The sequence below is a fragment of the Rhamphochromis longiceps genome, linkage group LG7, assembly GCF_057381845.1.
Source record: "Rhamphochromis longiceps isolate RC_006_pf linkage group LG7, R_longiceps_female_GT1.1, whole genome shotgun sequence".
Classification (NCBI taxonomy): domain Eukaryota; kingdom Metazoa; phylum Chordata; class Actinopteri; order Cichliformes; family Cichlidae; genus Rhamphochromis; species Rhamphochromis longiceps.
Window position 1 is genome coordinate 43717462 of NC_140563.1, and position 27073 is coordinate 43744534.

Sequence of the window (27073 nt, forward strand, 5' to 3'; positions counted from 1 at the left end):
ATTTTTATAAAGGGCGTTGTGAGTAAAAGCAGTGATTTTTGGGTGTGTGTCTGGTTATCTTTTCCTCTGCACACCAGCCTGGGATAAAAGCCTCGGCTATCAAATCAAACGTTTACTGAACTAATTTAGACTTGTATATTTTTGTGAGGAATCGCCAAAGGACACACCAAAGACACAAAGACAAACCTCCGCCGCTCTCGCTCGCACACGAGCGCAGTCTCAAGCACATGCACGCACGTCAAAAGGCGGTGCTAGTAGTAGTAGTAAACATTTGAAAGGAACAGGGGTAATTCACTTGATAAATGTCAACCAAAATGAAGCTATCAGCTGAAAGCAATTTCCTTGTGCTTGCCTGTGTTCTGTGCCAGGAACTTGGGAGATTTTCACCCCTCCATCGATCATGAAGCCTCTGTTTTAGGCCAAGGTACACAATGCCCTCAAATTGCTGACATATGGACCTAGAATCACCACGAAAACCTGCCATTTCCACCCCACCCCTCCTCTGTCCTAACCCAGCCACTCTGCTAAACTCTTGTTTATCCAGTGACTCTGGACTGTTTAGGCCATTAAAGAAAAGCCATTGAAGGAGACAGAGCAAATATAACAACATAAAAAAGTCACAACCTCTAACCAGAAACACAGCGTGGCTACCAAATACCAAAGAGAAATGTGGTTTGTTACGGTTTCTCAATTCATTTTTAATAAGTCTGAAGGCACTCTGATTAAAATGTAATTAGCTGATGCAAAATTGGAGCTCTGTGGTCTCCAATCAACTGTGTAGCTGTAGGACCAAGTGTGTGGGCAAACTTAAAATAAAACCTGTCTGACTTGTGGGCCGCCTGTGACCAGTAGCGGAAGAAGCAAAACAAATCACGATAAAGACGATGACACCGACCACATAATGGCTGTAAACAGCACATACATGAAAGCAGGGTTTGTGTGTGTGAGTGTCGCTGGGTTTCTCATTCAAACATATGTTGGTTTCAACAGCTATTGCGCTACAGTTCCTGAGTGCAGCTATTTCAAGGCAAAGGCCAAGTGCACAACATTAAAAGCCTTCTCCTAATGGACAATTGTGGTGCCAGGGCCTAGGGGTCTGTGCGCAGGAAAAGTCCATTATCACTCCAACTAATGGAGGAGGGAGCGACTTCAAACATAAAGTGGAGAAAATGAAAAGAAAACAAGAGAGAACAAGATGACGCACATGGTACAAAGCAGCGTTTCTTTAATGGACTCCATCAATAACGTTACGTTCCCAACTTTATTGTGTTTAAAAAAGAGAGTAGCCATATTATCAATCCTCAACATGGACAGAAATTAAAGCCCCCTTTTTCCCCCCCTCAAGTGCATTTTTAACAGACTTGGAATCAATGTGAAACAAATGTTTGGCAGCATCTTAATGGCATCTGTTCGGTCGACTCCTACGTCTCTGGAACAAACTCGCTCTCGCTCTTGCCACCAAGACAAACCCGCAGCCAGTTTACATTGAGACGGGTGCGCTTGCTTTTATATAAACAGACAGGCCCTGTGGCAAAGGGTTTGATTAGGAGGAGGCCCACAAATCCCATTAAAAGTCCATTCGTTGCTTTCTCGCTGTTTGTTTGAAGACAGGAAGAGTAACAAGGGAGGAGGGAGGTGACGGGTAGTCTGTTGTCGTTTTTGTACCAGTTTTTGTTTATGCAGATATCACGACGCAGCAAAAAAAAAAAAAAAAGAAAGAAAAAGAAGAAGGTGGTCTTACCCAGTGATGTGGGCAGGAACAAGAGCCCAAGATGTGGTTTGAACAAAAACTACCTCCCCAACATGATCCAGTCACTGTCTATTAACAAGATGAAAAAAAAAAAGGAGGATATGTTGCTGCTTTTCAGTGTGTCCTCTGTTTCACAGTGACACAAATAACAAGTTCCACAGTCAGCCTAACAGCTCCTTGGTCTTGGCTGCAAGCTGCTTGTCGATGTCTGCTGCAATGTTGTCTGCCATCTGCTGAATCTGTGTAGGCAGAGAGAGGGGAGGAAAAAAACAAAAGTAATGAAAGTTAACGCTTCAGAGAGCAGAGGTCTAATAAGAGGTGGCGTGAAACAGCTCCAGAAAAGGATGAGGGTGAGCGGAGGTGAGCTCCATTCGGGTGGAGGCTAGTTTCTCATTTTGAATGTAGTTTTCAAATAAAGAAAATACGATCAATAGTTAACTTATCAGTGAAGTGGACTCACTACACTTTTCCTTATTTTCTGTAATATGTGCTCTTATGACAGTGCATGCTGATCAAGCTCAAAGAGAGCTGACATCCTATGGTCGTCTCACCAGCTCCTGCTGGTCAAACCTGTTTGCAAGGGGCAGCCAATCAGGCAAATGTTTCTTAAAGTGGGAGGAGCTAAAACTGCTTGAATTGGATAGAAGATGAACTGAGAGGCTTCACCATGTCCCCGTATAAAATAAAACTTTTTGTAACTTTGCGATGATAAAGTTATCATTTGTCATCAGCTGTATCCTTTCAGTGTTCATGTTTTGATTGCAACAGCTGGTAAACTCTAACTAGGCACTTCAGTTTGGTGGGGGGGGGGTTTGGAGGGAAAACCTCAGAGCAACACATTTCTGATGAGTTTTTCAAATATATTTTCTTAGAGTTTTGTGCAGCACAACAAAAGTGACTTCTGGTCGTGCTGCATTCAGGGAAACATATCTGACAGAGGAAAAACTATTTGATCTTTTCCTCACCTCAAGCTATACTTTTTTTTTTTTTTTTTTTTTAAATCTCAGGGAATCCCTCGTCTCCTACCTGTTTTTCTACGAGTCGTATTGTGTCTTCTGAGTGTGCTTCCTTTGCTTTTTTGACCTGTGTGACAGCATTAGAGCGCACTCTCCTCAGTGAGTCTTTAGCCTTGTTGCCGAGCTGTTTGGCTACCTTGGCCAGGTTCTCCCTGTGCTCCCGAGTCACTCTGCAGGGAAACGGGAAAAATGTCAGAAATGAGAGGCAAAACAAAAAAACGAGAGTACAAAAAAAATATAGAATTCAAAGTTACAGGGAAAAAAAAGGGAGATGGTCTAAATACTGAAATGAGACTTCTTGCTGCATGCCAGCAGCTTTGACATCACTTTTGGCGTATGCTGCCATCTGCAAGCACAAACCGCCTGTTATGCATCTGTATTTACCATGTTTATTTAAGACGAGATGAAGTCTAATACCAGCTCGGTTTGACCGCATTTAAGCACGAGCTAGGAAGTAATTACTGTGTTTTGTAGAGTACGGTAAGAAGGTTTTATTAAAAATATCCTGGAAACGACAACATTTCAGTAAGAGACACTAACAAGCAGTCACAACTTTGTGTGGCACGAGCAAATACACTCTGAAAAACAAAATAATGAAAACTAAGGTCCTCACTTGTGCAGATGGGGACGCTAAGTGCTTATAAGCATGACGTCTGATCCTCTTAGCTCTGACTTGCAGCAACCACCAAACAATCTTCCTCAGACCTTAGAGCAGAGCCGAAACATCCGTCATCCTAACAACTTTGCATTCGCTCTGCATTTGTTAATCACTTAGAAAGTCCTACTTCCCATTTCACTCTCCCTCCTTGTCCTTAATTGGCTTTTTTTCCCCTTGTTTTTTGCCTCAGGGACTATTTGCAAACAATCCAAGTGCGCCGTCTATTTACTGCAAACAATACGGCCTAATTACCGATTCCAGGGCCAATCAAGAAGCGCCTTCTCTTTGGAAATGCAAATGTAGGCTTGGAGCGTGCCGAGACTGATTGCAGGGGGAAAAGCAGTCTGACTCTCGTGTCCCTCCTCTGCCAGAATAACACCTGCTGCTCCATGCGCACACACACACTCATGATAATGCATGCACATAACCACAAGACAGCATTCATGCACTGAGACGCACGTGCACGTGTGTATATGTAAAAAAAACATACTTTATATACACAGGCAGAGCGGTTTAGTGAGTGAGTGACTGATTGTTTTGTGTCGGGTTGTTTGATTTGGCCGGGGGAAAGAGAAAGAGACTGGCCCAACCCTCACGTCGTCACACCGGGGGTCTCTATACATGTACAGGCAAAAGTCAATAAACCTGTCAGTTTAGAGCACGGAGACGAGTGGAGGAGGAAAATAGAGGAATACCAAAAGAAAAATAAAGGTGAATGAGAAAAAAAAGAAGTGAAAGACAGAAAGTGCTAAAGGGAGCAAAAATGTTTTCTGGCCTCCGGCGTGTTTGTCTGCGAGTGCGTCAAAGAGAGACTCACTTGGGAACGGGCACCTTGATGATCGTCCCGTCCACCTCTGGGTTTAAGTTCATGCTGCTCTCTCTGAGGGCACGGGTGGCCGCTGCTGTAGCCTGGGGGCACATGCACACAGACACACACACACTGGAGTGAATAAAAAGCAAATCTACAAGTGCAGGTAGTGGCTTAGCTCCAGCTGGCAATCATTAAGGTGTTGTGTGTGGTGTGTATATGGTGTGTGTGTGTGTGTGTCAGGGAAATCCCATGTAGTGTGGAATTGCCTCGGGCCACTGTCAACACTCGGCCCCGTGGGACAGGACTGAGAGGTTGCAGGGCAGGGTGGTGACTCCTGGTGACCCCACAGGAGAGTCTGCTTGTGGATGATAGATCAACACACACAAACTTTGTGAGTTTGTGCTCAGTTGTACTTGAAGGTTTTCTGGTAGAATCATTACCACATTATTGTTATTATTATTATTATTATTATTATTAATAAAAGTTATTTATACTTTGTTCGCCTGTGTATATGGGGGGTGTATTTATGCATTGTTGTTTTATTACAATGACAAACATGTATATATTTATTCACCTTAATAAACAGTAAATGCAAACATGTTTTACATATGTACATGACACAGACAGGAGCTATAAGATTATGAGTTACAGATGTGAAAGACTCATGAAGCATGAACTACACAAGTTATATTGAAGTATATGTAGAATGATTACTGTGTATAATTTTCCCCCCCGCTTCGGATACACAAAACAAACACTCCTCCCTTAACACTTGTTATCCTGTTGCCCTTTACGAGTCCTTACCAAGAAAATAGGAAGTGCTCAACTCTGCTCAGATCAGCAGGATGCTGTGTTTGTTGCAGGGCGCCCTCTGGTGGACAAACTATGCAACATGAACACTCACAGCATGGTTGAAGGGTGTTTCTCTCATTTTTACTTTTATGAATGCAGATACTGATATCAGCCTGCAGCTATATCAGTCACAGTCTAGAAGTAAGACCCCACCAATGGATCTTTTTTTTTTTATAATAATACAACATCCAACTACTGTTAGCTGCATCTCTATGGTAACCGTTGAATCCTTAAACAACAGCTTGGGATCTGTCTTGAATTTATCAAGATTTATTAATTTCCCCCCAGACTGGAGCTGTCATCATTATAATGAATTAAGATTGGGGGAGATTAAAAGGAGAGCGCTGTGTGGACACTGGTTGAAGAGGCAGCAGTGCTGCATAGAGATAGAACAACAGGATCAGAGAAACTACTGGACCACAAACACACAACAACAACAGTTACGCGAGAAGCTGGATTTTGGTCTTTTTCCCAGAACTAAGAAATACACTTAAAACTCAAAATGACATATTAAGACATGTTTACATGTGTAAAACTGAGACATTATCTACCAAGTGAAGCTTAAGTTAAGAAATGACTGCATAGGACCATAAAGCTACAGTTAAAAGAGTGCATAGACACAATGGAGAGGAACAAAGCCACACTCCTCAAGCTAGCGCAACAGCCTCATAACTCAGTTTGCAAAGCGAGCAAATGTGCAATGCATGTGGAGAAAAGAAAAAGAAAAAAGATTTCCTCCTCTTACTTCAACCGTCACTAACCCATCCTGCTTTCTCAACAGCTCCTTCTGGCCTCATCCACTGGGGGAAAGAAATGGCAGCAACATTAAAGGAATTTATTTGTGTGCATTAAATTAATTCAAGGGGTTTCTTTTCTTTTGTTAAAGTCATTCGGGAAACAGGCCTGCAGTTGCACTCTTTGAGCGAGGGGTGATAGATTCATCCCATACCTATGTTTGATTGTTCTCAGCATCAAATTCATCACCATTTCCCCTCTCTGACGACCACTCCGGTGGTTACTAAAACCCGAGTGGAATTTCTCTGTGAAGGCTGGGCAGGTTCTGGTTAATATGTTGGAAAGGAAGAGAAATTACACTGAAGTTTCACATCAAACGCTCACGACTTGGTTCAAAGCAAATAGGCGAAGGGAGAGGAATGTGTGTGTGTGTCTAAAAAAAAAATTTAATGCTTAAACATGGACACACACACACACCAAATTGCCTCCGGATCCGAGCGTAGTGGTTAGATGTTGTTCTCTGTATCGTCCCAGCCTGCTCTTAATGAATGAATGGAAAACAATGGCAGGGCCTCTGTAGTTCCTGGTAATGCATAGGCATCATTATAAGCCTGTTAGCTCTGAGTACTGACGACTCACCTCTGTGTGGTACATGGGTAACACGGGACATGACAGGGTAGCGTGCGTGTGGATGAGTGTGTCCGTCAGTGTGTGTGTGGTCTGTGGTTTCTAGGGTTTCTGGGAAGGAAAAAAAAGAGACTCCGGATTCAGGTGGAAAACTGACTTCACAGATTTGAGGTGTTGATAAATACTTGGATTTGCATGTTGTTTGTATGCTGTGGTTTCACCTGGAGAACAAATGAGGGAAACCACAGCCCTCAGGTGACTGGCTGTGGAAATAGAAGGTGCAGGAAGATATTTAAAAACAGGTTTTTGTTTGGCAAGTTGTACTGGAAAAAAAAGAAAAGGAAAAGAAAAGCTCTTGGATGTCGTGTGCAAAGACGCTTCTTTTAACTTTTTTTACTGAGACAGATTTTTATCGTTTGCCTTCACTGCCTCTTCTACCCATTTTATATATAGAAGAAAAGATGCAGGCTGTATCTGCTGTCATCATAGCCAGTGTACAGTCACTTTACTTAGGACCTGCTAATGCCCCCAATTAAGGAATCTCTGTTTTACAGAGATGAGAGCAATGAATTATTCTGCCACAGTCACATTAACCTCCTAGGACCTGGCGTCCACATATGTGGACTAGAGATGGCACGATACCGCTTTTTTATGTCCGATACCGATACCGATATCATAAATTTGGATATCTGCCGATACCGATATGAATCCGATATAGTGTTTTTTAATCAACAAAACTGTTTTTTAAAATATCTTGCTGCATTTTGCAAGTCTGCAAGTTCATACTCAAGTTTAAAACAACAACTACACTAAAGCTATTCTGTTATACCTGTATCCAAAAAAAATATTTCATAGTTCAGCAATACTGATCAATCTAATAAACTTAAACCTACACCATCCTCCCTATTCTGGTATTTTAAAGAGTACTTAGTGTAAATATTAAGCAATCTAACTAATAGGGTTCCAACTCCCAGCAACAACAAAAATAAATAAATAAAAAATAGGGAACCACCCCTCACGCTCCACCTCATGATGCTTAATCGACGTAATCAACCTTAATTTGATGCAGTGTGAAAAAAAATGCACAGAAATCAATTATTTTTCAAGAAATATTAAATAGATTCAACATCTTTCTTCAACAAAATTGCAGACTGCACAGATGGTACCTTCCCAAAGGAAAAAGTACTATAGCTTACTAGGGTATATATATATATATATATATATATATATATATATATATATATATATTAGACTTAATAGTTACTATATACAGTAATGGACTTCTATTCATTTTGCATCAAATTAAAACTTTGGCTGTCAGATAATTATTTATTAAAAGCTAGACATTTTAAATGAGAATAAGAAAGAAAAGTATGTCTTTGTGCCCCCTTTTCCCTGTTAATGCCCTATCGGCCCCCCTGGCTAAACTTTGCTAGATCCGCCCCTGCACAGTTACCAGCCGTCAGCTACGTAGAAAAAGATCCTTGAGTAGAAAGTAATATTAAATAAATTCTAACAACAGCTGATCAAGCTTAAACGTGCTGCTGTTGTTCAGCCGCTGGTTTCCTCTTTCTGGTGCAAAGTGGGCCAAAAGCAAACAAGAGAGACGTACTCCCGACAGAAAAGCCGATCAGCTGATCGTTAAGCAGTTTCATGATTGAAGTAGCAGCAAGAAGAGGCAGTCGTTTGTTAAGCTTAACGCAGGAATGCTTTACAAACATTCAGAGATGGACTTACACACTTGCTTTACTTCTCTCGGGGATAACTTTGTCGGAGATGAAATGCCGGGTTGCTAGCGAAGCTCCACATGCTATCCAGACCACCGACAGGTCCCGCATGCCACAGCCGCTCTATCACGTGATGCATACTGCTCCGACGTGCTAACGTTCTGAGGTGAGTTACGGCGTGTTGCAAGTTTTGTGAGGTGCTTTCGTGATATTTAATGGATCGGATTACATTTTTTTTTTTTTTTTTTTTGGCCTGTCCCGTTTGGCTCTTTTGCCATCAGAATTGTTGTCTAAAGGCAAACAAAGATGCCCACCGGATTTACTTTACCAAACTGACCATCCCAGCCTTGCCGTAATGGTCCATTTGATTCACCTTTTATTGTTTATTTTATTTTCACTTACTGAATACGGGACAGACTTGACTGGGGGAAAGAAAGGGAGAAAGAAAGAGGGAAAGAGAAACAGCTGAGAAGAGGGACGGGGGAGAAGGGCAAAAGACAAAAACCAACAGAACGGGCAGAGAAAAAAAATGCATATATCAATCACCTGGATCACCTGCTGAGAAAGAAAAAAGAAAGCAAGCAGAAGAGAACAAGAGTAATAGAATAAACAACATCACAATGATATATGGGAATATGACAGTAAATACTAAATATTAAACATTATTGTGCAGCACATAAGATCAACAGAACACAGTGTGCTTTGAGGTAGGAGCCAAAAAGGGTGTAGTTTGTGGGTGTGATCACCCGTGTGTACACCTGTGAGCATGGACGCGCTTGTTTTTTGTTTTTTTAAAAGGTTCCTTCATGTAATAATCTGCTAGAGGGTGTGGGGGGGCCACAGCCCCGTCCTCCAGGGCGTGAAGCAGGTGTGGAGGAGATCAAAACTCCAGACATCCAGAGGCCCCCAGAACACAAGAGACCAAGGAAGACCAACAGAGGGGCAGCTGCGCCACTGTCCCAGTAAGAGCTGAGGAGAGTCCCAGATGAGGGCTCACTCAGCAGCCGCGGAGCAGAAGCCAGGGGGAGTTGCAGTGACGCGCCCGTGAGCTCCGCCGGCAGCCAGCTGCGCCTGAGTGACCGAGCCCCAGGCCGAGAGGCCGGGGGCACCCCACCTCCGAAGTGGCCCGAGCGAGCCCCAGGCTCCAGGCCCCGATAAGCGGCCGCCAAGGAGTGAGCCGGTGTGTACCTGGACGCCCATCCCCGGACACAAAGAACCACCAACGCACCGATGTCTGAGGGGGTCCGCCACTGGCAGGGGAAGTGGTGGTAGGGGGAGATAGGCCTCCAAACCTTGGAGGGCCTGAGGTGTCCCCAGAGAGGTGGCGTCTGATACCCAACCTGACATATAGACACAGACATACAGGCACACACAGATACAAACATCCATTCCCACCCTCATGCTCTCATATGCACTTACTCCACACTCAACCAACGTGGAGACAGACATAAAGAGACGTTGTACACACGATCACACTCCCCAAGTGTACTCTACAAACCGGGTCTAGGTGCCCTCGCCCCTGGAGGGGGGAACTGCACCCAGACCCAGGTGGTGTTTCCCTTTTCCCTGCGGTGGGGGGAGGCAGACCGCCCCGACTCCGCAGCAGCAGGAAGGCTCCACACTCCAGACCGCAGTCGGACGGCCAACTCCTCCTCCTAGCCCCCCTGCTCCAGCAGGTCGCAGAGAACGGGGGTGAGAGAAGACTCCAAACCTCCCTCCACCCGCTCATTGTAATGTTGATGCATGTGTGTTCTAAGGTGCATTTAAAACCCAGGAGGGCATGGAGCTACCTGCCAGAGAGCAGCAGGTAAGCGCATGGTCCCTCCTGCTAGCCCTCAATGTCTACGTGTATTTAAAATTGAGAGGTGGGCAACGATGCCAGGGGTGAGGTGTACACCCTGATGGTACTTTGGACTCCGTGTATCGTGCCCACCCCCAAGATCCTATATGTATGTGTAATGAGAGTGTGAGTAATGTGAATGTCTAAGTTGTGGGATAAAATTGAGGCAGAGGCAGCCAGAAGGGGACAGAGGGGGGGGTAGCCTCCTCTGCACCCTGGTGACATACCCCTACTCCAAGGCCCTGCATGTGTGGGTGGTTGTGGTGGAGCGGGAAGAGGGAGGCAGCTGGAGATGGGGAGGGAAGGAAGGGAGGGGCAAGTGACCCCTCCCTGGGGCCAGCTCCCCCGCTGACCCCAGTAGGCACCCCCATACTCCGCGACCCGCCAGGGAAAGGGGGCCCAGGCCCATCCAGACCGGGCCCAGTGCAGCAGCGCCGCCCGGCCCCACAGAGCCCGGGACAGTCCACCCAACCCCACCACAGAGAAAACTGCACCCACCCCACCATCCACTCATCTTCCAGACTACATAAGACAATAAACACCCAGGCTGAGATCTTCCTCCACCTCTCCTGTATCTCCCCCTCCTGCAGAGGGAGCTCCTGAGGAGAGGAAAGCTCCTGCAAGATGTGACAATCTCCCCCACCAGTTGAAGAGCCCCCCAGGTGGCTCGACGCACCGGCGGCACCCTGCTCCAGGGCTGGGCCTCCATGCACCCACCCGCCCACAACCCCGGCAACACACCAACCAGGACCCAAGCCCCCGAGGCCCAGTCCGGGTCCCAGCCCAGAGACGGAGCGCCCCCAGAACCTCACGCCCATCCCGGACCCACCCAGGGCCAGCCAGGCTACCAGGTCAGTAGCCTGATTACATTTTTTATTTTTCTCCGATATCCGATCCAGTAATTTAGGTCAGTATCGGACCGATACCGATACGTAATATCGGATCGGTCCATCTCTAATGTGGACATCACATTTTGGGTTATTTAGACCAAAATCCTCAATTTTGCTCTACAAGGGCCTGATATCCACTTACGAGGACATTAAATTGCCACTGTTCTATTGAAATTTTAAACGAATATCCTCATGTGTGGCTCTTATTTTTCTTAGAAACAATAATTAGGTTAAAAAAACCCTGGTAATTCTTTGTTTTTACATTCATCAGGTCCCAATCAGCCCAAATATCAAAGAGAAATTACAAATGCATGCCATTGAAGAGTTCGGATCTTAGGAGGTTAATGTTCAGGAACATTTCTGTAGCCAACATAGCACAACAGCAAGCTGTGCAGTTTGTCCACACACTGCATAACCAGACACTTTTAACGACAGACTGCATATAAAATATTTTTGGTGTTTTTGGGGCCGCAAGTGACCATATTTGAAAAGGTAGAGTGCTAATTTATAAGCTAATTATTATTAAAGCCTGATTATTACCCATTGTGGTTCAATCACACTTATTTACAGAGTAAAAATAGTATGGCGGCCTCTTCCAAACCTCCTAGGAAAAGAATTAATGGTTGCCCGGTGATTGCAATGAGGTTTTTGCTGCTGCTGGAGACTGACTCCTAGTAGTTGGGGTGACCAACTGGTTACCCATGTTTTGAGGGTGTTGCTCATCCACCTGAGCAAGGACTGAGAGATTTATTAAGGTTTGCAAATAACTGCAGACTGATCTGAGTCAGTCTGCAGCGGTGAGTGCAACTTGTCTGCCACAGGAAACTCGACTCAATATATTCTGGTTATATTCCTACATAGAAGCAAGGTTGCTGAGTGTCTTGTTGCAGTTAAATTGCTGTTCTAAAGCAAACGTGGCACGATCTGTGGAGGGATTTCTGAATGAGTATTATTCTGATGAGGTTGAATCTGAATGTAAATGCTAATATGAATTTCTATGTATACAGACAGCAACAAAATCTTCTACAAACAACAACAGATTTGTGATTTTCACTGATTGATCCCAATCCCTGTGTTATCAAACACAGATTACACATGATTGTCGACTGGCCCTGTTCAATCGGAGACTGACAGCAGACTGACTCCATCACTTGACTGTCCTCCGCTTTGAAGACAACTTACTGCGAGTCGTCGGAGGCCTGGTCCCTGTCTTCACAGGAAACATGACTGTGAGTTCGTTGCTGTGACAGCGTACTACGGCTTCCCCCTTCGTGTGACTGTAGCATGAAAAAGCTGTGTAAAGTTGAGTGACTCACACTCTACTCGTCATCATTCAGCCCTGTTTTAATGAACACTCCGTCTGAGAATCTTCGGATTAGTCACACCTGTGTTTACTACTACTAATCTGTGTCAACATGGCTTCTGTGAAACACTGACAAGGACCGTTTTACGGCATTATAAGTGCTTTTACGTTTCATTCATAATGTCATTTAAGTATTTTTTTGCCAATATAGTTGCATAACTGTGTTGTTGGCACATTTTTTGCATTAATTGTGGCTAAACGATAAAAGTTTAACCATTCTTAACTTATCCTCCACGGTCATTTCTCAGCTTAAAGTACACTTTCTATTATAAGCAGCATCCATTAGTTCTGTCTCAACTGCCCTCGACCACAAAAAGTACAAAACACGGAGGTAGGCTGCGTACAAACTCAAGTTATGTCACAGCGACGCAACGAAGGCAGTCCAAACATGCAATTGGAAGAATGCGTCAGGTGGATCCTTCGCAGTCCACCCAGATTCACTGCACATTGGTTAATGTAGAGTATTTTTGGAGAAAAGAAAATGACGGTGCAAGTGAACAGTACAGGAATACAGTTTTAAAAGTATGTGCTGGGTTTTATCTCAGTCAAACATCCAACAGTTCAAAACGTTAAAATAACAAAGAATGTTAAAATGTTCAATTCTGACAACGTTTCAGCCAACTTATGTGACATGCAGCTCAGGTCCTGCATGCTTTTAAAGCCTTTACATTAAAACCAAAGAAGTATGTAGCTTCTGTGTGATGCTTGTGGTCACAGACAGACACCCGGTCCTAAAGAAGTCTATGGGAAAATGACCTTTAACCCTGACCTCTATAAACACTTTCCTGCTGAGATTATTCACTCAAGCACCCATTTCAGGTGATATTTTAGTCATTCTACGTAAGAAGGATTACCCAGGATATGCTCATTTACTAACCTCTGATTGACAAGTCATTAGCGATGAGCACTAGACCTGCGAGTCTTAACACCAATACTTGTGTCCTTCACACAAACAAAGTCAAGGAAAATTCCTAACAACAAAACAAATACAGTCTATTACAGATAACTGTAAAACTAGAAAACCAGCAGCACCATGACAGGATGTTAACACTTTTGGAGGGAGAAAAAAAAACAACCACCTGAAAGATGAAGATTGTTTAGAGGGGTCTTGTTTAGAGACACGGTGGAAGGGAAATGCTTGAGGGAGCAGCTCAGGAATACTGGAGCTCAACGAGTAGAAGGAGTCTCTCTGGGAGGCTCAATGTAAACCTTAAAAAGAGAAAAAAAAAGGAGACTTGGATGCCAAACTGTAGCACTCTGGAGAGTCTGACAAAGGAGATGGCAGAGAGAGAGAAAAACTGGAGAAGGAGATGAAGGCTGTGGAGGAACAAAATAAACTGTAGGAAGAAAGAAAGTGCTGGATGAGGAAAAGGAAGAAGTTAAGGTGGCAATCAAAAAACTGAAAGAGGAGGGAAAAAAACAACTGAAGAAGGTAAAGAAAGACGTGACAGAAGCAAATAGGAAATATGACAAGAGAGAGAGAAAGATGAAAAGACCGAAGCTGAAAGGGGCCAAGAAAAGACTTAATGAAAAGCACAGGCAACCGTGGGAAGACAAGAAAGAATTGGAGGAAGTGCAAAAGGCAGTGCAAGAGTGGCTGAGAGAAGCAGAAAAAGAAAAATAAACTTGGTGAGGAAAAACAAGTTGTGGAGGACACAAAACAAGTATTAAAAGGAAGTGCAGAAGGAAACCGAGGGCAAAAAAGTGAACTGGATACAGTCAAACAAGAAATGGAAGATACAAGAAAAAAAGGATAGGCAGTGATGGAAAGAAAGTGGAGGAGGTGAGGAAGAACCTGAAGGAGACCAATATGGAGACTGAAAATTGGACCAGATGTGAGGAAAGACAGAAAAGGATGAGAGGAAGCAGCTGAAACACAAAAAATGCAGATAGGACGGTGGAGTAAACTCCTCTTCCTTGCCACTTTCTCTTTATTGGCTCCAAGCTCCCTCCGTCTCCTTCATCCTCATCGTCTCCCTCCATCAGCCTTCTACTTTACTGCCTCTTCCTCTCAGGTATGCACAGCGGTCCAGTGACTAACATTATGTTACATGTAGTTTTCCAGGTAAACTCCATCCCAGTAGAAAACAGTAGAATTGTAAACCAGTATAAATAATAATTTTTTAAAAAATGAATCAAAAGAAAATAAATGCATTTTTATTAAAAATCATTGAAAGTTCATGCGTGTGTCGGTGTCTCTTAATAAACAGAATACAGTAATTAGACCTCAGCATGGCTGCTGGTTGCTGGGAAAACACTGGTGGTTATGATTCAAGAAGGACTAAAGCGGATTGTTTGTACGAGTTTCTGTTGTTCCCAACCTTCCACTATGAAAAACACCAACTTATGATATTGTCTGATGATGTCACTGTGATGACTTAACTGAAAAAAAAATAGACTGTCGGGAAGTTTAGTTTTACTTTATTTTTACGATCTTAGACATAACTCCTGAGAATTGAGTCATTCTTTTTTCATAAGTGCCCGAATTTCAGAGCGGTGTTTTCCGCAGGTTGATAATATGGTGGCTGTGGGTGGCGTGGGCAGAGTTTCTCTAAACACCTCATAGGCATTCAGAGTGACTGAAATGGGCCTTTAGAACAAACTATTACCAGAATCAGCCCATCCTTACTTTTCACTCCACCTCTCTCAGGTCTGTTTGAGAGTTCAGACCTGGTATAAGGGCTTAAACTCAGACTAAGAGTTTAAATTTAGTTTAAGAATCACCCTCAAATAAAGCAAACTGTTTAAAGAAGTGAAATCATTTATTTCCTGTTGTGTGCTTCCAGATTATACCAACACCGCTGGGCTTGGTTTTTTTAGTTTTTCCTCCACATAAATGACATTTTGGCATCCATCCAAAGGGGTTTAAACCAGAGCCAAATGGAAAACAAATACATGTTAATTTGGGTTTATTTACACAGGCAAAATAGTCAATTTTATTAATGAAATAGTCCTAAACAGTAAGAAATTGCACACATTTCTGTGTCTCTGTAGTGAAACCGGTGACCGTGCTTTATTGCTGTGCACAGCCAATCCCCCAAAGGCCCATAATGAGCCAGGAAAACCCTGGTTATGCATATTTCCGTATTGTATCCTGTCTGAAGCACTTTTCCTCATTCATACATATGTGGAGATATTTTCATTGCAACATTTTCAGATCATTTTTTTCTTGTTTGTCATTTCAAATCAAATCAAATCAAATCAAATCACTTTTTATTGTCACATCACATGTGCAGGCACACTGGCACAGCACATGCGAGTGAAATTCTTGTGTGCGAGCCCCACAAGCAACAGAGATGTGCAAACACAACAACACAAACGAGCAAAATACAAGAGAATAATACAAGAAGAAAAATTTGCAAGAATAAAGGACTGTGCACATATTTCCGTTCAATATTTAATGAGATCAAAGAAAATGTAGCAGACAGCAGAAAAAGTTGAGCATATCGGTCATTAGCGTCTCTGGATATATGACTGTATAGTGACACATGCAAGCACATTCAGCTTTTCCAGACCACCAGAAAGTCTGGCCACCAAAAAACGTGAAAATCTACAAAGCAAAGGAGGCAGCGAAAAGAAGCAAAAAAAGAAAAATAATCCATTCCTTCCTAACCTGGGGGTAAAATGAGGTCATTTCCTATTCTGTGACAACTCACACTAAGACATATCCGCGCTGCAGTACACACATACAGACTTTTGTTGCTATCTTTCACCCCAGAACAAAGGGCTCCCCGAGTGATCAATCAATTAGCATCTGAGACACAGCATAGTGAGAGAGAGAGGTAGGTCAGGTTTCACTTACAGAGTGATGTGAGATTCGAGTTCTGGTCTGGCTTACTTTTCCTTCTGTGAGGAGGACCATCTATCTGTCTGTGCGTCTGATTATTTTTACAAAGCTTAGTTACTGCGCGCTTGTCCATATGAGACAAACTGATACCGGTAGGAAGAAATCATAGCTGTGTGTGCTCTGTTTGACTGTGTGTGTGTGTGTGTGTGTGTGTGTGTGTGTGTGTGTGTGTGTGTGTGTGTGTGTGAGAGAGAGTGAGAGAGAGAGATCGTCTTACTTCAGGGAAGCTGCTCATGTTGACCATAATGAGCTGAGGTGACTTCATGGAGATCTGGCCCAGCTGCTTGAGAGGGAACTTCCCATCTTGAGTCGTCACCACAATGTGATCCAGAGCTCCTAAACAAATACAGGTCAATGGTCAATGCCAGTGTTTACTTTCTTCATTTATTTACCTTCATGGACAGTTTAGGCATCATTGTTCTCACTGTGTGCACTGTAGCATCCCGATTTTTCCTTTGTATTGGTATCACAGGATTAACCGTTCTACTGTAAGGCAGATTTAACTTATACATTTAATGTACTTTAATTCTTTTTCTCTTACTGTTGTTTTTAATTATGAAATCCATCTTTCAGAAAGATATGATATGCATTGACCCCAGAATTATAATTATAGATTCATTCTCATTTTCTTTACATTTTTCTTTGAAGGAACCAGACTTTTTTTTTTTTTAAGTAGTATTAAGTAGTAGTTCTCCAGGCACTCTGAAGGTCTTTCAGAGTGTCTCTTTGGACATTGGCTGTTTTTTTCCATTTTTGAAGACCATAGAATCAATTTTAAAATGTATTTTAAGGCATTTTGTTACTAGCAGAAACACATAATTTGTATAGTTGGGGGGGAAAAAAAAAGCCAAATGTAACATAGTTTGATGGGAATGAAATAATAGTTTAGCACCAACAAGGTAATTCCCAAAGAGCTCTTTGCGAAAAACTTGGCAAATCATGGTTAGGAGAGAGGTACAACAGTCAGCATCCACAGCCATCTTTAAAACACGGCGGAGGCTCGGTCACAGTCTGGGGACGCATTTAAGTGAGTTGTGTTGGCAGAATCGTCTCAAAATTGCTCCAGCAGCACCTGGAAAGTATCCGATTGGCAGTTATTCATTTATCAGCAATGCCAATGATCCCAAACACGCTGTTAATGCAGTAAAAGCATACCTGGATAGAAAAATATACAATTGAATATTGGTCGTGGACTGGCCTCCCCAATGCCTGGGCCTCAACAGTGTGGGATCATTTTGATACAGAACAAAAGGCAGCCAACATTCAAAGATGAGCTTTGAATTAAACTCAAATGAAATGTCTTAAATGTTGTATTTCCATGTATATTTCAACATGTTTGAGTGAATAACTGCACTCGTTTCCCCATTTTTATAGTAAAATATAAAGAAACGGAGGCTGGCTCAAGACTTTTGCACAGCACTGTAGCTGGACATGTTTTAATAACTCATTTCTACGCACACATGCATTCATATTCACATGCATGCTTATGGCTGTCCTCTTTTCAAAACAGTAACCTAATTATCGCCTCTCTGTGACGCATTTAGAGGAAAGCTGTAAATTGTAGCTTTAAAATCAGGTGAAAGCAAATCAAAAAAAAAAAAAAAAAAAAAAAAAAAGCAGCAGTTACCACCACGAAACAGCCCAGTTGATTACTAACAGAACAGTAACTGTATTTCTGGTTAAAGCCAGGTTAATCATTCATTCTTGCTTCACAGATGGAGGGAAATCTATCTTTAATCACTCCATAAATCAGAAAATACTTTCAAGAGCCATAAAAAAAAAAATCAAGTCTTTTACAAACAAAGTAAAATTTGTCTCTTAAAGATATATTATCAAATGGTTTCTGTAAAAGCCTTCAAAATATAAACAGAGAGGAAAATAAGAGTTTGTTAGCGCTCCTAAATTGGAAGATTTCAAGCTATGAGTATGAAAAAAGATCTCTTTTTGATCGGGTCTTCTAAAATCCTGTACTGTAACATTCGATTTGTCAATTTTAAACCAGCATTTGTATTGCAGTGATTTGCACATTTGCTTAACAAGTGAATGATTCCCAGTCTGATCCATGGAGGAGGCAAACAACGCCTTTGGGCTTGTCTCAGGAGATAAAAGAAAATCTACCAAATCAAACATGCGGAGCGATGCTACGGCGACTACTTACGAGTAACAAAGCAGCTGCAAGTAGCTTTATATCACTTTAAAAATCAATCAGAGGCTTTTTTTCATTACAACCTTTCTGAAAATATATGTATGATAATACAGATGGAGTATTTTATCATTAGATATTAACTACTCTGGAAGAACGACCAAAAGACCAGTTTTGGTCCCAAATGTGTATTTTGGAGCTTAAGCTATGGAAGCAAAATAGCTCAAATTGAAAAATAAAAATGGTCTGACTATAGAGTTTCACCCTGTGTGTTAACACCAGCACTGGCACATAGTTAATATGGTAAATGGTAAATGGCCTGTATTTGTATAGCGCTTTTCTAGTCCCTAAGGACCCCAAAGCGCTTTACACAACCTGTCATCCACCCATTCACACACACATTCACACACTGGTGATGGCAAGCTACAATGTAGCCACAGCCACCCTGGGGGCGCACTGACAGATAATAAGATGTTGCTATGGTGTAATGGAATAGATGTGGGGAAAAATCATTTAGTCCTTTGGACAGATTAACAGATAGACAGAGGAACGTGCAATAGCACAGTAAAAAAATATTCATTTTGAGACCACTGTCAGACTCTTAAAAGTTTCCATGATCTATTGTCTCCCCTCTTTGTCAACACTGAACGAAACTAATGCATGTTTGCCAACACAAGCTGACTTCTGTCCCTCCCTCCCTCTCTGCATCCACCCACTCCTCTCCATCCTCCATCTGGCTAACCTCAGACGCGCTTGTTTCCTTCTTCTCCACCTCTGCCTTACATCACTCCCTCCCGGCTCACCCGGTGGGGGGCTGCGCTAGTGGTGTGTGATTGTGGAAATGTGAGGTGAACCGAAGGTGAGCCAGTGGTGTAGTTTTCTCTAAAAGATCAATTTATCATATGATTTCAAGGGTTAAAAGAGAGAGACATATCCAATCAAAAAGTAAGATACAGCTGCAAGGAATTAAAAATAAAAGGTTGGTATGATGTGATAACATGGATATCAGCTGACACGCTGCCTACTTTGCTGCCAATTATACCGTCTCCCTTTTTTACTTTGCTCATGCCCATATCTCTGCCTGTCTGACTTTGTTACCTGCACCTTCACAACGAGCACCAGCACATCTGCAAGTACTTTAAGCAGGCAGGCCGGCAGACAGTCGGTCATTGCTACAAAGATGGATGGTGAGAGGGGGTGGCAGCTGGTTGAGATATCGGATGAAATTTGGCTAAAATGCTCTTTATTTTTTAAACACGTTGAGTTTTTAACGATACCAAAAACAGATTTTAAGCTGTATGCTGCGTCTGGGTGTTGGTGTAATCAGGATACGTACCACATTAATTTGCACTTTTTCCCTCTGCGTCTTGTCATGTCAAATTCTCCTTTTAAAAAGGTGCTGTAAAAATTTATATCAGTTCCCATCTCCTTCGCCTATCTCAGCGAGTGTTTGTCTGAACCGTTGCAAACTTGCTGGCTGTAATGTCGTTCACCCGAGTAAGCCCAGTGCTCAGTTTGAGGTTGTTTGGATGAGCAGTTCTCGCCTTTTGGTAGTTCTCCCTTTCCTGGAGTGACTGCTGCCTGCTCCAGTCAGTTTTTTGAGGAAAGGGGTACTGTGCAAAAGTCTTGAGCCACCTCTCATGGCTTTATATTTTGCTTCCAAGAAGCCAGACTTTATTGTAATTCTTATAAAAGTGATCTTGATCAATAGTTCTCATTTTCTTTGAACAATGACTCATTTTCAGTCCAGTCTTTGCACCCCATTTTTTTGTAATTATTTAAGTCACTTAACACTGTCCTAAGAATCGTTCAAGGATGAACGCCCAACCTAACAAAACACCAATTTTAAATGCACTTTTTTGCTGAAATGAAATTTGCACCAATTTATATTTTTGCACCAACGAGGTGATTACCAAAGAGTTACTAACTGAAAACCTGTCATATATTGGCATGGAGCGCTGTGCAGTGTATGCCAAATTACAGTAGAACAGGAATGAATCCATTCTTAGCAACAGTTCTTAATGGGATGCAAATCCAAGTGGAAATTTTTCAAATTATCATCAGTATGTATGAAGGAGATCAAGACTAGGCTACAACAGTGAGTGTTTACAGGCATCTATAAAATACAGTGGAGTCTCTGTCATCTTCTGATTGACAGTGGTTCATTTTTCACCATAACGATGATTCCAAGCATGCTTTCACTGCAGTAAAAGCACATCTGCACAGAAAACACACTGGAACACTGAGTCATGGATTGCCTCCCCAGAGTTCAGACCTCAATATTACTGAAGCAGCTTGGGGTCGCATTGACAGAGAACATAATAAAAGGCAGCCAACAACCAAAGAAGAGCTCTGAATGTCCTACAAGTAGCCTGGAGAACTATTCCTGAGGACTACATAAAGACATTCTTAGAAAGTGTGACTCAGAGAGTTCAGGCTGTGTTGAAGAATAAAGATGATTACATCAAATACTGACTTTCAAACTTGTACAAACTGACTTTGGATTTGCAAGTCTCCAATTTTCCTAGCAAATTAACAAAACGAGGGGCGGCTTAAAACTTCTGAACAATAGTGTAAATGGTTTTTGTTTCACATAACAGCAAAGCTGTGGAGTAATAATACTGCATCTGTGTGTGCTGACCGGTGTTCTCGTTTACACGTGAAAAGCTTTACTTCTGCTCAGATTGTTGAGGACAAAATGTTGCACTGATTTGAATCCAATGAAAGGCAGCACTATGATTTTGTGTAAGTGCTCTGACCTGTGCCCGGTTGTGTCTGATTATAAGTGTCCTTGTTAGAAGAAATTTACAAATATAGGTGCTGTCGAGAAATGCCAACAGCACAAAAAGGGCGATTACCAACATAACCATTTTCTGACGCGCTACAAACACTAAATATGTTGGATTAGTGCTTCTTTTTTTTTTTGCGCTGTCCTAAATCATACATCGGCTTCTTAGTCATGAAAACTTTGAGACCTCCAGTCCAAACCTAAACTAAACTAAACTCTGGGGTTTTCCTGCATATAAAATTCTGTTCTATTGACCTTCTTCCAAAAGAAAATCACCAGGGCTGTGATAAATTAATACTTCAGACGTTTCTTTTTAAAGTGGTTTTATTTTATTTACTCCAGGATAAATATGCTTTTCTTTATCAAATGGCCAGGGGTAAAAGGAAAATGTATATAGCTCTGTTAAGTAAGACTCATTACCGTATGTGGACTGATGTGCTTTTGTGTGTAGTCTCAGCACAGAGCCGCGTTTTCAGCCAGGAAAAACTCGGTAAACCTAATTCTAAAGTTTCCCTAAAACCAAGTCTTCACCCTCAAACAGGCTTTTGAAGGAGTGTGAAAAAAAGGAGGCAGGCCAAAACACTCTTTTACAAAAACCTGTAAAAATTTCATAAATCTGACGTCCAAAACCAGTTCTCACAAAGACAGCTGGACATGTTTTTATTCAGTTTAATTTCTGCAGATCCACGCTCCGAACCAGCTCAATCACACACACACATGCATCCAATGAGTGCATCCTCATAGCCGTGCTCTTTCCAAAACGGTAATTTAATGATTTCCTACATGTGATGTGAGCAGCGGGTGTCCACATGCATTGCAGCTTGGGCGGATTACAATTACCGCAATGAGAGTATATGCTGATTAAAAGCTTAAGAAATGGCGATATCCATGTTTCAGCTTGTTGTTTTTACCCGTCTGCGAGAAACAAGAATGTGAAGTCTACTTTAAACAATGTTTTCTTGGACACAGCGCTAGTTTCCAAGTCACATTACCCATCTGCGATGACCATGAGATGGTGGGCGTAGCACTGATCTCCCTCTCTCTGCATTTATCTGTCTGACTTTCTGCTACGTGTTTGCTGCACACATAAGTACAGACTCATGGCAACAAACAGCAGTACATACAGTCATACACTCACTCTCATAAGTTTAATGAGAGCCAGATGAGAGGTTCATGAACAACACACACACATACACTCGGACAGCTGACGTCATCCCATTCCACCATCTCATCTCTGCTGTCAACTCTAAGTCCTGCTGCCTCCCTGGATTACTGTCCAGCTGGACAGAGGAGAGGGGGATGAATGGACCAGAGGAAAGGAGCGAGGGATATATAGATTAGGGGGAGGGGACACAGGAAGGATGACAGAACAGAGGGATGGATGCAAAAAAACGGTAGAAAGGACTGGAAAAAGAGGAAGCGATGAAGGGAACTTTTAACTGAAACGTGTTATAAAATTGTAAAAAGGTGGTTTAAAAATTTCTTATGTGGTCTTATCTAGTCAAAAGACAAAGTATGAAGCTGAGAAGCACTGGAAAATTATAAGACAAAAGTAATAGAGGCAGGGCTCCACACAGAAAATGACTCAGAGCAAAAATTAATTGAGTGATAACCGGATTAGAAAAAAGAAAAGTTGGGAATGTGAAAAGCAAAGCTGGACACTGAAGGGTTCATGATATTGTATGTGTCTTCATTCTGTGTAAAAAAAAAAGAAAAAAAGGAATATTACACTAAAAGCAAATCAGATACGTGTGCGGAAGAAAAGTGGAACAAATTCAAAGTAATTTCAGTTTGAAGTCCGATTCAGGCAGCTGCCTCGTCCCCGGGGAGCTTCCATTACACACCCCACCTCTGACTCCCCGAGCGCGCCCCCATTTATTAAAATGCAGAGAGGAAAAAAAAAAAAAAGAAAAAGGCTGTGACCTGGATGTACTTGGGGAAACAGGGGCCAAGGCGGGGTCAAGGTAACATCAAATAGGGATCTCTTTATGCTAAGCCTTTTGGCGCCGTGTCCGAGAAAGACTTTGATTCCAAAAGTTTTAAAAACGTTAAGAAAAAGCCCCCCTGTTAACTACAGTGCACACTGTGCACACTATATTTGGACAGTTACCCATTTTTTCCCTCCAGTATGTTAATTCTGAAACGAAATAATGGATACCACATTAAATGTCTTCCTCTGGCATTAATATAACCCCTAAAAACTCATCTGTCTTCATCATAAATACATATTTTCCTTTAAAGATGTGAACAAGAGCAAGTTTTCACATTTTAGGATGAAAATTAGCCCCAACCCCACCTCTCAAAAACATGCAGCTCACCTAAACACTCTAAGGTTTCAGCTGTAATTCGAGCAGGTTTGCAGAAATCTGAAAAGAACTAAGTGGGAGACGTAATTCTTTTAACAGCTTAGGAGCACAAAAGTAAATGGAAAGATGCCCGTGAAGGAAAACAATAATAATAAATGCTTAGAATCATTTACACCATTACCAGCATGATGTCTATCGACTTCTCCAAGGCTTTAACTGTTTATCGTCATCGTCTTTTAGATTCTCTCTTTCTCTCTCGTTCAATTTTAATGGATCGTTTACTACAAAGTTTGATCAGAATTGATTGAAGACCTTTCAAACTATCGGGTTTACAGACAGAATGTCAAAAACATAACCTCCCTGGTGGTGGTAAAGATGAGCAGAGGTTTCTCCAACATCATCTGCAGTACATAATATCATCAAAAGACTCTCTGTATGGTGACATCATCAAAAATTAATATTGGCCGCCTGTGATCTCCAAGCTCTCAGGCAATGTGGATTAAAGACTGATATGATTCTGTCTTTGAAATCACTGCATGGGCTCAGGAACATTTCAGAAACCACCGTGTGTGAACACCGTTCACCGTGATGGCCACAAATACAGGTTAAAGCTCTGTCAGACGAAGCCACACGTGAACGCGATCCAGGAATGCTGCCATCTTCTCTGTTCGGCAAAGTGGAAAACTGTTCTGTTGTCAGATGAATAAAAATGTGAAATTCTATTTGGAAAATATGGACACTGGACTACACAGGAGAGGGACCGTCCAGCTTATTATAAGTACTCAGTTTAAAAGCCAGCATCTCAGATGGTGCATTAAAGCCTACAGAACTGGCAGCGTGTACATCTGGAAAGGTACCATCAACGCTCAATGGTTTTAGAGCAACATGTGCTTCAATTCAGACATCATATCTCAACCAGTCAGTAGCACGGCTTTGTAGCAGAAGGGTGCGGTGCTGAACAGGCCTGCTGGCATTTCAGACCTTTGACCAGCTGAAAATGAAAAATATGACAAAAAAGACCTAGGACTGCTTAGCTAGAAACTCATAGCAGACACAAATGGGACAACATTCCTCTCCCAAAAGTCCAGCAGCTGGACTCCTCAGTCCCCAGATGCTTAGAGACTGTTGTTAAAAGAAGAGAGGATGCAATGCAGTTTAAAGCTTTTATGAGACTTGTTGCTGCAACCACATCTCAAATTCAAAATAAGACAATAATTTTCTTAAAATGTTAGATTTCCTCAGTTGAAATAGTTGATATTATCTATGTTCTATTTTAAAATGTTGTTTCTGCATTTTGCTTCCATTCACATTTCACACAGAATCCACAGGCCTTTGTGGAAGATTCCTCTTTGTGATATCCTTGTTATGTGAGGCACTGGTGAGCTTTTCTGTGCATGAACAAAAGCTGGACGAGCACACAGGTAAAGTTTAGCTGCCACGTGTTTAACTGTCTTAATGTTTTCAGTCTGGACTGTACGTACATGAAGTGATGTCTGAACGTTTCTTTTAACTTTAGAGGTAATGCTTTCATGCTTCATCTGCCTTGTTGGTAACCCTTTGTTCTCTGCTTTGAACTTTGTACTAAAACAAGAGGAATGAAAGGCACAGTCCAAAAAAGAAAGAAAGAAAAGTACGATAAGCTCACTACCTGGCGAGGTTCGGATGCTGAGGTTTCGTGTGAAGTCATCTTTGAGCGAATCGAGAACAGTGGTCATGTCCTCCTTCACTTCATCCAGACTGATGATGTCTTCCACCAGAGATGAATTAATGTTCACCTTCCCTGACTGGCCCTTTGCCTTGGCTTTGAAGATTAAACGAGAGAAAGAAGGAAAAAGCCGAGGGAAGAGTGGAGACTTATCTAGATAAATAACATCACATTTGTGCCAGCAGAGTCATGGAAGTTGTACAAGTTAACTTCAGAAATCTCCTCACTGACCTTTGGCCTTTTTGGTGGCGTAGAGCCTGATGCATACAGCAGGAGCAGGGTGGTGGAAAGCGTCAGGAGCCAGAAGAGGCCTAAGACTGACTCTGGATGTGAGCGGAGACCTGACATGTCGCAGCAGGGGCTGACACAGGAGAGGCCGCAGCAAGCTCAGATGATTCAAAGCCATAACTGTTGACACCGGAAAGGGGGGGGGGGGGGGGGGGGGAAGAGTTTAAATTAACAAAACATTTTAAAGTAGATAAATGCCATACAGCTGAGTTTGGAAGGGCAACATGTGATTACATTCGACAGAGCTACAATTCAATCAGAAAAGCAGTTGAAAGCACAGCTGGTAATATTAATCAAAATGAGGTAATAGCTCATATCAGCCAGCAGGAGGTAGGCCTTCATCTTCTTCTAACAGTACGGCACCCTAGTCTGTGTGCACCTCAGTAAATGCATGATAATTTCTGACAGAAGTGCAACTAAATCAAAATGAATGCAACCTACTAATCTGTCATCTTCTACATTTGCTTTGTAGCATTTCTGTTACGGTCTCCATAAATTATTAAAGCATTCAAATCAAATAAAAGGGATTGACTTGCAGATGAATGATCAATATTTGCTCTTTTGTAAGTAAATGAAACCTGTTATTAAGTGAGAGCACATAATGACATCATAAACTGTTTGCTTGATAAACAGCTGATCTGATCTAATTTTTTTCCAAAGTTCTGTAACTAATTTTTTTCCCTGTGAGGTTTATAAGTGATCTTTTACTCTGTTTCTGACTGTGAACATGCTGTTATGTTACACTATCCGATAGAGGTTTTTTCAGTCCCTTTGCCACGGTTGTGTAAATTCAAGTACCTAGCCGTGCAGATTGTCTTTACAAATGTTCACTCTAAAGAGCTCGAGCGTGGTGCTGTAAAAGGGTGCCGCTGTTTCAAAAAGTCACTTTGTGAAAGTTCTTCCCTTGTAGATATTCCACAATCAGCCCTGAGTGGAGTGATATTATTGCAAAATAGAAGCTTTTAAATACCACAGCAACACAGCCAAGGAAGCACGGTGCTGTCGCCTCACAGCAAGAAGATCCTGGGTTTGAATCCAGCTGGGGCCTTTGTTGCATGTTCTTCCTGTGTCTGCACACAGTCCAAAGATGCGCATGGGGTTAGGTTGCTAGGTGATTCTAAACTGGTCGCAGGTGCGAAGGTGAATGGTCTTGATAACTGTTCATACCTCCTCTGGTATTAACATCAGCACAAAAACTGTGTGCTTAAAGTGTCATGGAGTGGGTTTGTGTAGGTGGCCAACTACGTTTACCTTTATAGTGTAACTAAGTCTTTCTTTTTCCCCACTCTGTGCAAACGTTGTAAACCTGCCAGGGACTGCAGATGAAAATCAGCCAGTGTAACTAAAGCACATTTACACGAGTCTCGGTGTGCATGTTAATGTGCACGATCCCCTTAGAACATAATAAAAAAAAAGAAATAAACTCTTTTCATGAATAATCATGTGCGTGTTTGGGTTGTGAAACAGAGATAAAAGCCTATGAATAAGAAATTCTTGAGAGCAGCTCAAAAATTACTCATCAACTGATCTAAATAAATAAAAGTTTATTATTTTTCTGGTATTCCAAAAAAAATGAATCCTTTCCACCTGAATTACAGCCCATGCATTTGACCAGAGTTTCTCTCGAAGTAGAACACAGACGGTTGGTTCTTATAAATCCATCCACACGTCACTGTTTTTGTGAAGCTTTCAACAGTCAGCTCTACCACCTACATTACATTCAGTTA

At 42.1% G+C, this 27073-nt stretch overlaps 1 protein-coding gene across 2 annotated transcripts in view; it reads right to left on the minus strand.

Annotated features, from left to right (window-relative positions):
* Nucleotides 1-1648: 1648 nt before the first annotated feature.
* Nucleotides 1649-27073, minus strand: part of mrrf (mitochondrial ribosome recycling factor) — a 28425-nt gene continuing 3000 nt past the window's right edge. Inside the window, exons 2-8 of one of the 2 annotated variants that reach the window (XM_085413768.1) lie at nucleotides 26317-26416; nucleotides 25290-25466; nucleotides 25002-25154; nucleotides 16334-16452; nucleotides 4242-4333; nucleotides 2777-2936; nucleotides 1649-1989 (exon numbers count right to left, since the gene is read on the minus strand). In XM_085413768.1, coding sequence (XP_085269894.1) covers nucleotides 1912-1989; nucleotides 2777-2936; nucleotides 4242-4333; nucleotides 16334-16452; nucleotides 25002-25154; nucleotides 25290-25464 — 777 coding nt within the window. In that variant the 5' untranslated portion in view covers nucleotides 25465-25466; nucleotides 26317-26416 and the 3' untranslated portion in view covers nucleotides 1649-1911. The remainder of the gene's footprint in view (nucleotides 1990-2776; nucleotides 2937-4241; nucleotides 4334-16333; nucleotides 16453-25001; nucleotides 25155-25289; nucleotides 25467-26316; nucleotides 26417-27073) is intronic. The other variant, XM_085413767.1, reaches the window with a different exon arrangement.